This window comes from Psammomys obesus, unplaced genomic scaffold (assembly GCF_907164565.1).
Source record: "Psammomys obesus unplaced genomic scaffold, mPsaObe1.curated_primary_1811, whole genome shotgun sequence".
Lineage (NCBI taxonomy): Eukaryota > Metazoa > Chordata > Mammalia > Rodentia > Muridae > Psammomys > Psammomys obesus.
The window spans coordinates 4,382,435-4,395,570 of record NW_026596039.1 but is presented as its reverse complement, the minus strand read 5'-3'; the positions used below and the strand labels follow the sequence as shown (position 1 = coordinate 4,395,570).

At 44.3% G+C, this 13,136-nt stretch overlaps 1 protein-coding gene across 1 annotated transcript in view; it reads left to right on the top strand.

Moving 5' to 3' along the window:
* The window catches only part of Tecta (tectorin alpha), a 69,864-nt gene that overhangs the window by 54,328 nt on the left and 2,400 nt on the right, over positions 1-13,136 (top strand). Inside the window, exons 15-20 of the mRNA XM_055622125.1 lie at positions 850-1,145; positions 4,147-4,257; positions 5,415-5,617; positions 6,531-6,694; positions 7,147-7,395; positions 12,016-12,178. Coding sequence (XP_055478100.1) covers positions 850-1,145; positions 4,147-4,257; positions 5,415-5,617; positions 6,531-6,694; positions 7,147-7,395; positions 12,016-12,178 — 1,186 coding nt within the window. The remainder of the gene's footprint in view (positions 1-849; positions 1,146-4,146; positions 4,258-5,414; positions 5,618-6,530; positions 6,695-7,146; positions 7,396-12,015; positions 12,179-13,136) is intronic.

The following is a 13,136-nucleotide window of genomic DNA, read 5'->3' as shown; positions in this document are numbered from 1 at the left end:
TCCTTGCCCTGAGCACACACTGAATAATAGATCACCTGTTAAGATTATTCTGTGACTTACAGGACTCAGAGCAGGGAAGGACCATCACATCTAGTTGGGTATTTTTCTTTGCTTGGAGAAACATTCTAACTGGCTTATTTGCACAGGAGGTCCTGTGAGTGCCAAGTCAGGACTAGATTCCTGACTCCTAATTCGGTGCTGCCTCCCTCAGTCCCACTCAGTGACTCATAGGTAGAACAGCTGTTTTGGGGACATTTAAGCCATTCTGTTTCCCACCAAGAAGAGCTGTCCACTGGATGAGCCGTCTGTGTTTCTATTTTCATTTCGTTTTGTTTCTTCCTGCCTTTCTTTGCTTTCTTTCTCCTTCTGTCAACTCTCTTCAGCTGCACACAGCCCTCTTGTGAAAGTTTTGTTTTTGATCTTGGACGGCTAAATTGGAACTGGCTAGAAGCTCCTGAGTTTCTTTAGGGGTCTTTAATTCTGCAAGTATCATTACTGTTATTCTGCCCATACACTGGCAATGGTTATTATGGCGATGATATCGATGAACGACATCAAAGTGTGAATGATTGTTATATCGATACCTGTTGGCACGTGGCACATTGGCTGCTAGTCCAGTCTGGTATTTTATCTTCTCTCTATCCCAGTGAGAAACAATAGAAGTTATTTCACTTTTCTGAGTGGAGAGAGACCCCCAGGGCCTGGCTTTCCCGAGGTCATGTTGCTAGTTAACGTTGATGGCTGTATATTATATTAACGTCAGGGCTAGCCCTACAGGTGCAGCAGGTGAGGTATTACCTTCTATGGGAGAACTCAGATGGCTGTTTCTGCTTCACTTATTCTGACCAGACCTCTCGCCCCCAGCTGCAACGAGCTACAGTTCTCACAATACGCAGCCACCTGTGACAATGTGCACATCCAGGCCATGCAGGGTGATGGCTACTGCCTGAAGCTCACCGACATGAAGGGCTTCTTTCAGCCCTGCTATGGGCTCCTCGACCCCCTCCCCTTCTACGAGTCTTGCTACCTGGACGGCTGCTACAACCACAAGAAGTTCCAGCTGTGTGGCTCGCTGGCTGCCTACGGGGAAGCCTGCCGCTCCTTCGGCATCCTTAGCACCGAGTGGATTGAGAAAGAGAATTGCTGTAAGAGAATTCTTTTATTTCTGTGGGTGCTAGGTGGGTAGCCTCGCTTGATGTCAGGTCCGCCCCATCTTTACTTATCCATCTGCTCAATGGGGAGAGTGACGAGGGGAGAGTGCTGGGAGCTGCTCCTGAGAGGCAAAGAGGGGACATTTCCAGGGGTGCCTGCCCCACCTGCAGCTTTGTCCACTGATGGAATCTGAAGAGCAAGGGGAAGAAGACGGGGATCTGAGTTGGAGAAGCACCAGTTTACTGATTTTGTGGAGGTACCTACTTACTCCCGGTTGCTCTTACTTCTCAGTTCTGCTCCACCATCACTTCCGTATCAGACAGGGAAATTGCAAGTGGCAAGAGGACTGACCTGGCTCCATCTGGCTTCAAAGGAAGCCGCAGATAGATATCTACAGGGTCCGTACACTACACTAGGTGGTGAATGAAGTTTCTAGTTCATGTATTTTCTGCAGTAAGAAACTTCAATTTATATAATGCTTACCGTTTCCTTGTGTTAATCAAATAAGTGGAGTTAATCTTCATTTATACAGACACATATAAGTGGATAGTATGTATATGTGTGTCCATACGGTAAGATAGCGTGACCAACAGAATAAATGTTTGGAGTCAGACATACAATACCAACTCCGAGGGCATCTAAGAGCCAGTATGTACCTGGACCATTCCCAAGCCACACATAAACACTGTTGAATCTATAGAGTAAATATGATTAAGTGTGGAAGTACACTCAATTTAGAACCTAAAATCGATAAACGACTTAGTTAACTACAGTATATATTTGGTAATTTCAGAAACTGTTAAGGAAATTACTAGTCTGTTGGAAATCTGTTTGGTAACTAATATTTTACTCTACTGTGTTCATAAGAAATGCAACTTAAATAATGTTAAAGTTAAGTGTTTGAACTTTGAAATTTATCTGGATATAGCTGTACACACACACACACACACACACACACACATACACACACACACAGGCACCAGCTTTTCTGTAAGAGGGTGTTTTTACCTTGTCTGTCAAATGAGAAATGGACCTCTACCTTTTGCGATGAGCTCTTCTTCCTGAGAGCCATGAACTGCTCATCATCTCCGCTCTCTTTGGCCATTCTCACATTGTGTTAGCCATTGACTCCATTTGCTGACTGCCCTCTGCGTGCCTGCTCTTGTGTCACACAGAGAACACATCGGGTGGGTAGTGAGAGGGTCTTAAAAACAGGAAGCCTTCTCAAAATAAATACATTTAAATAATGCCGATGCCTTTCCTTCACTTGTCTTTCTGGAAATTAAGGCACAGGGCTCAGCCATCCATCTTCTTTCACTGTGTACAATTAGTCCCTCACTAGAAAGACTTGACAGCCACATTGACCAAGGTGTGTGTAGTGAAGGCTGTACATTTTTAAAAAATATTCTTAATCATATGTTTGAATATTTGTCTGTATATACGTATGTGTACCATGTGTGTGCCTGGTGTCTGAAGAAGACAGAAGATGGAGCTGAATCCCTCCAAATGTGGTTACAAATGGTGGTGAGCTGTCATATGGGTGCTGAGAGCCAAACCTGGATCCCCTGAAAGAACAGCCAGTGCCCTTAACTGCTGAGCCATCTCTCCAGCCCCTGGGTTTTGCTATTAGTCTTGTTTTTGCATGTGTCTGTGGTGAAATCACTTTAAAAAAATCTACTTGCTTAGTAGAAGATTACTGGCTTAGTCTTGTTATTAATTAATACAGCGTATACAATTGATCTTGTGAGCTTATTTTCTGTGACTGACCTGTGTGATCTTTCTGAACCCCCCAAAACCTCTCAAAGCAATGTTAGCTCATGATGAGCAACTGTTTCCTTAACAACAACAACAACAAAAAGCTATGGCACATTGAAAAGGATTCTTCTCTCTTGGTTGAAAGGAGATTCATCACGTAAGGAAATAAATCTCTTAAAGCAATGGTTCTCAACCTGTGGGTCACAATCTCTTTGGGGTGACATATCAGATATCCTGCGTATCAGATATTTAAATTACAATTCATAACAGTAGCAAAATTACAGCGATGAGGTAGCAATAAAACAATTTTGTGGTTGGGTGTCAACACACCATGAGGGACTATGAAGGGTTGCAGCATTAGACGGGTTGAGAACCACCATAAGGGAATGCTCTTGGTTAGTGAGTGTCAAATGGAGGTGCGGAGTACTTGCAGGAAGAGCCACCTGCTACAGAAATATTCTTCATAACAGCACAATGGTGCTTACATCCTCCAAGCTTTCACGTTACCTGTATTCTTTTTTCCCTTTAGCAAAATGGCACTGTTGATCTAGTTGGAGAATTATGTATAGTTGTTGATTTGCCCATTTTATAAAATAAAGTAGATATTCATGGAGAAGGTGCACCATGAATCAAAAAAAGTCCCACTAGGAGGGGTCTCTCTGCGATCTTAGGAGTCCTAAGGCTTTTGTCATTGACAAATATTTGTTGAGCACTGCCTCTAAGATATCTGGTGCTAGAAACAGAGAAACAAATTATTTGGATCTGGCTTTTCTATAAGTATAGAAAATTCAAGTAATTATAATATATACAAAAGATATTAGCTATAACATGATGTGGATATATTCGTTGTGATATGATATGACAGGTGCAGAAATTACAGAATTACTTGGTAGATAAAAGTCTGTATTTTAGTATTTTATTTCTATACCTTACCTCGCTGAATAACCTTGGGTAAGTTTTAGCTATTAAACTGGGGTTATAAACTCAGGTTGAGGAATATCTGTGAGAGCCAATCATGCTAATTCAGTTTCAGCTTGAGGCATTAGTGCAGAGCCACAGTAAACTTCCAATCATGAGCACTTGCCATTAACTTTTAGAGCTCACCCTATCTGTCAGCTTGCAGGCGCCCACTCATCTGACCATTCCCCGACTAGACTGTGTCAAATCTGGAGCAGAAACCAATGCTACTGCATGTAGGTGTGAAAATCAAATTGTGTGCTTCTGTGTTTTCCTTTTTAGCAGGAGTGGTTGAAGACCCCTGTGTGGGGGCGGACTGTCCCAACAGGACCTGTGAGCTGGACAATGGAGGAGAGCTGTGTGGCTGCATTGAGCCGCCCCCCTATGGAAACAGTGAGTGACTAGCACATCTCCACCCAGAAGGCCCAGTGAGGAAGCTTATCAGGGAAAGTGCCAGTGAGGGGGCTGTGTGTGCTCCCCTACTCTGTTTGAAATCTAAAAGCAAAGTTTTCAAGAGCCAGGAAACAATCGGACAGTTTCAAAGTAGGCTGATGTTCATTTCCTCAGAGCTGCACCATTTTCTTCAGTAGGTTCAAACATGCAAATATGTCTGTGGATGCAATCAGTCAGGCCTACCTGAGTCCTAGTAACATCAGAGAGATCCAAATTGGTCTTTTAGACTCCCAAAGAACTAAAGTGGTTTGATGCCAACAAGAAGAAAGTAGGAGGGGTGTGCCAGGTGCCTTAAACTGACTGCAAGCTAGCATTATCTGGCCCAAAGATTTTTGATCCTAAAGACACAGCTGAAATGTTTGATGTGAACAGTAGCTAGCTAACACTCCTTCTCTTGTTCCTAACCTTAGCTCTCCAGGATTAGAAATGGGCTTGTCCTCAGCTGAGCCCAACTGGAAGTCAGCTTAAAGGGGAAGTGCTCTGGCCTTTGGCTCCACGACCCTTTCCAAACCAAGTAACTCACAATCATATGCTAAACTTAGCATCATTCATGATAAAATCCCAATTGGCTGGAATGTTCCTTAGGAGGGGACAGTGCACCTCACCTAGGCACGTGAGGATATTTTTTCTTTGTTTCTATAGTGCTTATATACTCGCAGAAAAAGCCTCTGCTGGCACCCGCCGGGTCCTGCTGGGTTCTGCTGAGCTGAGGGCAGCAGGTGGTAGGTCAGACCAGCACTGCTCTTCCTGAGGCATCTGCTCCCCAGCCAGACACACTGTGACAGATTCTGTGTGTCACTTACACAGAAGTACCTGCCACCAGGGTGTGTGGGAGGAAGGCCCGGGATTCTACAGAAAAGACAAAAGGCACTTTATTAGCATTCTTATCTTTTTAATAAGCCTACACCAACGCCCAAGTTATTGCTTTCAATGCATTCATGTACTCATTTGGTGTGATCAAAGCTTAATTAGAAATGCTTACAGCCTCTGAGTGGAGATTGTTTCCTGCCTCTAAAGAAACATGGCCGTGGGTGCCCCAGCCCACCCCTGCAGCTGACTGACTTCCCGCTGACAGGCTTGTCCTCCTGTTTCCACAGATTCCCATGACATCATTGACGCAGAGGTGACCTGCAAGGCAGCCCAGATGGAAGTGTCCATATCTAAGTGCAAGCTCTTCCAGCTGGGCTTTGAGAGAGAGGGGGTGAGGATCAATGACAGGCAATGCACTGGCATCGAGGGAGAGGACTTTATCTCCTTTCAAATCAACAACACCAAAGGGAACTGTGGAAACATTGTGCAGGTGAGAAGACAGGGCGGGAGGAGCACTGGGCTGAGGTAGTGACATCTCCTGGAGTTTGTACATTGATCCTCCTTACAGTCCGGGCAGTCTGCTTAGAAATACACTCGTGGATGAGTAGCAGAGAGAATATACAAAAATCAAAGACAGGAAGTACGATCATCATTTGGGGCTAAGTGGTTGAGTGAATTGAAAGAACATGCTAAATGGTACACCCCCCTCTTGGTTTGCTCACTGCCATCTTCTGTTCTCTCTATCGCCAAGACTTTCATCCCCTCTCTTATGCTTCTATTGCCTTCCTAGGTAAATAGAGCCTTGTCGAGCTATTTTAGGTCATAAGGGTATTAGCTGAAGAAAGGAGTTGGATCCCAACATTTAGCATTGGGTGTTTGGTTAAGCACCTCACGTCTCTTCTTGTTCCGTCCTGTGATGTAATAAAGATTTCGCCTCTGTCCATTAGTGCTTTCATCAGAGGGAGAATGGCTTAAGGAGGCAAAACTCACTTGTTCGGCTGGTACTTGTACATGTACCTGGTCAAAGGCTTGTTGGCAGAGAGATTTCAAGTCAAGGACTGAAACAGAATTGCCGATTCAATTTATGTGCACCTGTCACTGCCAGTACCTCACGCTTTGTCTAACCCGAGTTCCAACAGATATCTGATTATAGTTGGAATTCAGCGGTACATGGAATCAGTCTTTCATGGACATTCAAGGTTATCAGGCTGAAAGGCACTGTTCATGTCTACGGCTACACTTCTCTCTCCCGGCTGGTCTGAGGCTGGTTCCATGCTGATGTATTCTAGCCTCTGGGTTTGGTATGGAACAAAGCCACCTCTCTGTGATTCCGGGAGATGGAGTTTAACTGCTGGCTGCGTACTTTCGTATTTAATGATTTCCAACCTCCCCTTGACCTGCAGTCCAATGGCACTCATATCATGTACAAGAACACAATCTGGATCGAAAGTGCCAACAACACGGGAAACATCATCACGAGGGACCGCACGATCAATGTGGAATTTTCCTGTGCATATGAGCTGGATATCAAGATCTCCTTGGACTCTGTTGTGAAGCCTATGCTAAGGTAAAAGCATTTCATGGGCTGCTCTCGTGCTTTCTCTCTTCTTGTCAGCTAAGGCTAGCTGCATCAGCATTGCTAGCTTTTGTCTTTGAAGCACCGGGGAAAGTATAATTCATGCTTCTGGAAACAAGATGCTCTAGACTAATGACGGGAAGGCTTCATATCTGAATTATGTGATACAGTAACTACCTGTGACCAATGAGCATTTGAAATTTGGCTCGGGGGCCTGATAAATTGAATTTTTTATTTTATTTAATTTTATTTATATGTAAATTGCCCCGTGTAGGGACCAAATTATACAAGGCAGCCTTAGACATTAAAACTGCCTGCCTTGCCTTCCCTCTACATTTTAAGTTGGAAAATGGCAGTTAGTTGAATAAATAACATTGGGGCTCTTATTTTTATTCTATTTATATTTTGGTTCCTTGCCTCATATATGATTCTTTCTCTGTTAGTGTCATCAACCTGACAGTTCCAACTCAAGAGGGCAGCTTCACCACCAAGATGGCGCTTTACAAAAACGCCTCCTACAAACACCCTTACCGCCAGGGGGAGGTTGTGCTGACAACTCGAGATGTGCTCTATGTGGGGGTCTTCGTGGTTGGAGCTGACTCCACACACTTGATCCTCACGCTCAACAAATGCTACGCCACCCCCTCCCGAGACAGCAACGACAAGCTTCGGTACTTCATCATTGAAGGAGGGTGAGTGAGTGGCCATGGCAGCCTTGCCATTGACAATGGAGTCGGAGCTTTTAGTGTAACGTTCTCTCCGTCATCTCTTAAGAGCGGGAATAGGCACTAACTTTTGTTGACACCCACCGAACTGGCATTCTGTCTCAGCAGATTCATCTCATTCTCCTACCCCGGGAGATAAACTGCACAAGATCCAGCAACTTTCCTAAAGTCACACAAGTTTGTGGCAGATCTCCTGACATAGGGCATTTACCATATGATGCTTTGAAGAAGGGATTATGTCCAGCCTGCTTCAACCGTCAATTAGAGAGGAACCTGGCATTCTGAAAATAAAAGATGCAGTGGATGGAGCTGAAGGTCAAGGACTGACTGGGACAGATGTGGGGATAAGAAAGAAGGGATTAGGGGTAGAGCTCAGCAGTAGAGTTGTCTCTGAGTGTGCGCTTAGGCTCTGGGTCAGCTTCTAGTACCCCTGAACAATGACAGCAATAATGTTGAAAGTCAAAAAAGAAATCAGAATGTTGTGGTTCCCCCTTCTCTGAGAGGGGACCTATGCCAAGACTCCCAGTGACAACCTGCAGCCGTAGATACTCCTGAACAATCCACATTTTCTATTGTGTCTGCATAATGTCTACATATTAAAGTTTAACTTGTAAATTTTGAGCACCTTAAGAGATTAACAATCATAACTAAGAATTAAATGGAACTATTGAAACGATATAGTACAATGAAAGTCACGTGAGTGTAGTCTCTCCCAAAATGTCTTACTGTAGTGCGTTCACCCTTCAACTTACGGTGAGGGTTCGGGAGACACGGTGCTGATGCGATGGGAGGAGCAAGGTGAATGATGTCAGCCTGGGGACTCAGCCTCAGGCCACTGCACACAGATTGCTAGCGCAGTCACTGAGATTCCACAGCAGTCAATATGATGTCTGAGAAGCCGCCACACGGCTGGTGGGTCAGTAGCACATACAGTGTGGACACGTTAGACAAAGGAATGCTTCACCTTCTGGCTGGCCGGAACAGGGCTTCCCAGGATTCCATCACAGTAATTAGAACAGCAGCTAATTTCAAACCTAATGAATTATTTCTGAGCTTTTCCCTCTAATCCTGGGATTGAGTGTGAACAATGAAAACCATAGAAAGTGGAGCGTGCGTCCTAAGAGGGGTCTTTTGCTCATCAGTCTTTTTTATACCCATCATTGTATGTCTACCCCTCATATATTTCCTGAAACATGGTTTCACAACAAAATTTATTCAATTAATGAATGAGAGGACTAGACCAAACAATAAGAATGAGTGAAAACAAAAAAAAAACAAAAAACAAAAAACAAAAAAAACATTGCTTGTGCCAGGCAATTTATGCTTATGCTAATACATTTTTCTAATCCTTTATTTTACTACCATGGCATGTATATGCATACACTTGCTTTAAGTGTAAAACACCATGACATTTCGTACACCAGCAGAAGGCCACACATTCCGTCATCTGACTTTCCAGTGGGTTCATCACCTAGTACGGGGATTCTTAATTTGGGTGACTACACTAATCAGATTGTTTTTATCATAACTGGTAGAAGCCAGTGTTATTTAACTTATACAAAAATAAAAAAAGGAATTTAAAGGTTATAAACTCGGTCCCAGATATGTGTGAATTTCAGGGAAGATTGGATTCAAGGAAATGTCAAGGCTTTCCTGTTCTCTTTATTCATCTGTTTCCCTTGGTCATTGAGCTGGTTAGTCAGTTTCTGGCATCCTGGCCTCACATTCTGGATATGTTGTCATTACTAGAAGCCAAGCACATCTAATTCTAGGTCAGACTCCCAGGAAGGACATGTGATTCGCCCATCTTGTGTCACCCTTGTTGGGAGAACGCACCACGGGAGCTCCCTGGCCCATGTGGCCATCTACCTCTGTGGTGGGCCAGGGCTGCTCTAGAAGCTGTCATTAGCTTTGTGACTGTGGGAAAAGTGTTAAGTGGTCTAAGAGAAGAGGAGTGTGGCTCTGGGGAAGTTGTAAATATTCACTATTTTGCTGATGACACACCTTAGAGAAGTTAGGCAGAGGTGGTTACCTGAGGCCAACCAGCGAGAGACAGAGAAGGAGTTGTGATAGGTGTCAGGACACAGTGACCTCAATGCCGTGATTCCTGGTGCACTGTCCAGGTGTGTTATGAAATTTCTCAGCAAAGACCTCACTAAAGCCTCACCTTTCTGAATAGATGTTCAGCCCTCCAAGACACAGAGGGTCTACTAGGTGTCCCTCAGTCCTTGAAGACAGCATTTTCAGCGCCGTTTTCTCTTTTCCCGTGTTTCTTCCCTCCCCTTACTATATTCCTTTATCAAAGTGAAAGAACTAAGACACAAAACATTCTATAGCTATAAACCCAAATGACAAACTTTAGGTCTCCTTTGAAGGACGAGGTGGTATTTAGCATTTTAAAAATAGTCTTTAATGGACTTGACCCAGAGAGGGAGAGCAAGCCAGCAGGCTTGTTCATAAATCTCAGCTTACCCTTGGGTCTGTCTAAATAAAGGCCTTCAAATTAAACCGTTGTTATGTGGGAAATTATCTGATCCTCTGAGAGAACCAGACTCCAGCAGTCCTTCTAACCTCTCCTGGAGGTGTGTGCTTATTGTTTTTCCCCATACCCCTATGAACCGGTGGGAAAGCCTGCTCGGTTTAAGGAATATACATCAAAATGAACCTCCTCACGTATGGGGAAGGCCGGTCATTCTTCCCCAGCTATGAGGAGGGCAGGAACAATACCAGCTTTTGCCAGCAGCCCAGGCATCTGGGGACGCAGGCAACTTCTCCCTTCTGTTCAAGTGCCTAGACAGGCAAAAAAAAAAAAAAAAAAAAAAGAAAAAGAAAAAGAAAAAAAAAGTTAATCAATACATGTGGCTTGTTTGCTCACGTTAAGAGAGGTATATGGACTGTTATCCCCACTCCCTTCTGCTGTGTTGCATGGTTTTCTGATACCTAAACCACATGCAGTCCACATGAGAGAGAGGTGGGGGCCTGCTTAAAAAGGGATGGTCCCTGTGAGGATTGGGAGACTGAAAATCTTTGAACCGATTTAGACTCTCCAAATGAATAATAATGACAAGGAAAACTGGCATGCTTAGTTTTTCTTTCAGAGCATTTAGGAGACTATTGCTTTGCAAAGCAAGTTGCATTTTGTCTAATTACGAAAACTAATAGGTGTGGGAACGCTGAAGGATAACTTCAATTTTTAATTTTCCTTATTGCTGAGCTATTTAATCCTGTGGGCTTGGGGGGAAAGAAACAAAAAGAAAAAAGAGGCACCTTTTAAAATCTTTATCACTTGGAAAGTCTTTTGGCTACTGTGGGCTCACAGTGGCCACAACCGCACACGCAGTTCCTTCCTTCCTTTATGTCTCTCCCTCCCATCCTCCCACCTTCTTTCCTTCCTTCCTCTCTCCCTTCATTCTTCCTTTCTTGTGTCTCTCCCTCCCACCCTCCCTCCTTCCTTCTTTCTTTTATTCACTCATCCATCTATCTAAAAATGATTTTCAAATATACCATGTAGAGCCAGGCTGCACAATGGCATATGCCTGCAATCTCAGCAGTCAGGGAGGCAGAGGCAGGTCGATATCTGTGAGTTTCGAGGCCAGCCTGGCCTACAAAGTGTGTCCAGGACGACCAAGGCTACACAGAGAAACCCTATCTCAAAAAAACAAAAACAAATAACAACAACAAAACAAAAAACAAGAAAACAAAACAAAAAACAAAAGGAAATATGCCGTGTAGTGTGCTGGAGCTACAGTGGTGACTGACTTGATACCTACACTCAAGGAACTCAACAGGGTGCTGCTGCCACATTCAGGAAAGGCTACCTGTTCCTGCTTGGCTCAGGCATGAGCATGAGAGATAGTTATATGGAAGTGGATGCTATAGATTGGGGTCCAAGAACAAAGAGCAGAAAGGTTTTCTGGTGGTGGTGTGGGGGGGGGGAGACACTAGCAAAGAGACATTGGAGAACTTTTAAGGAGTTGTTGAGCAAAATCTCTGAGCCTGGGGGATGTGCTGGAGGTGGAAACTGAGCATTGGCTGGACCTCAAAAAGGCAGGGAGGTAGGAAAGAGGCCGTCCCCCTCCACCAAAACAATTCCTGGGTTCATCCATCCTGTTCCTCCTTCCCTCCAGCTCCTACCTACTTTAGCGTGGGAAGAGTCCCCACGGGGTTTGAATCAGGGCCCTTGCCAACATCGATAATTAACTGGCGAAAACAGAGGAAGTAGGACTGTATCTGTTAAATTGTCTTCGGTAGAACACAGCACTGTGAGGGGGCGGGCTGAGATTCTGAAGCGTGGGGAAATTGAGAGCGGTCCCCACAGACATTTTGTTGGTGGTAGCAGTGAGGGTAACAATTCAAGGTGGCAGGAGATGTTTCAAAACAAACAGTGAAAACAGGAGGGAGGGATAACAAACAGCACCCCAAAACATCCGGAGGGAGGTCACTTTCAAATGCAAAGTCGTTTTCAGCTTTTATAACCATTTTATGTGAGATGTGAAAAATTGAAATGAAGATGAGGATTAACCTCTAAGAGAGAGGGAGAAAAAAAAAGCAGAGCCAGGATTTCATGAATTTTATTTTCCTGATTAGGTGTCAGAACATCAAAGATAACACCATTGGCATCGAGGAGAACGGAGTGTCCCTAACCTGTCGTTTTCATGTCACTGTCTTCAAATTCATCGGAGATTATGACGAGGTTCATCTTCACTGTGCGGTGTCCCTCTGTGACTCAGAAAAATACTCCTGCAAGATTGTAAGTTTTTTTTAAAAAAGAAGTGCTCAGCCCCCCTCTTGCTTCGAGACAGTGGCTGTGGATACCTGTTGGCTGCACTGGGGTCATCAAAAAGCACTCGGGAGTAGTGGTCATATTTGGTAGAGTGAACATAGTAGATGATGTCCATGTACTTTTCTCTTGCTTTCATTTTTAAACTCTACTTTATTTGGGGTTCCTTAAAGCCTCTCCCTTCCAAACCCCCAACCCTAGGTAGAAGAGAGAAGGTTAGTGGGGAGAAAGGGTCCCTTCTCCCTGCTGTTTAGGGTTGATGGGCTTTCCTAGGGCTATACCAATTCTTCATCAACAGCAAAAGCAGCAAGCAGTCTCCTCCAAGCATCTGCATTGAAACATCTCTCTGGTCTGTCTCCAAGCCTCCACAGAATCCGTCTCTGGTTTCTCCAAATTGCCCCTTGCCGCAGGCCACCTTTTCCCTCTCCAGGCTCTTCTATTTATATCTCTCAGAGTCCTAGACCACGCCCCTCTCTGTGCTGCATGATGAGGCAGCCCGTTACCAGCTGATAAAGACCATACCCCGCAGGAGGCAGTTATCAGCTGTGGAAAAAAAAAAAACAAAAAAACAAAAAAACAAACCCGAACTATAATCCCACACATGGGATTAAAACAAAAACTTATTTACATAACATAACTGAGTTAGAAACAAAAACTTCCATTACACTCCTCAGCTTCTGAGATACCACAAGGATTGATGTCACACGAGACATGGCTCCTGGAGCCACTGACATCTTGGATGGAGTAATTGTATAGGAGAGCTGAGCTGTGCCGTGTAGGGTGCTAGCAGCTTCATGGGTCTCTAAATATCAGGAGTATTTATTCTCCTGTTGTAACACCTTGCAAATGTTTCCAAGAATGTCTATACTCTGAACAGACAAGTTTGGCTTGGGTAAGGACCATCACAGTAGTCTCATGGACAGTACTG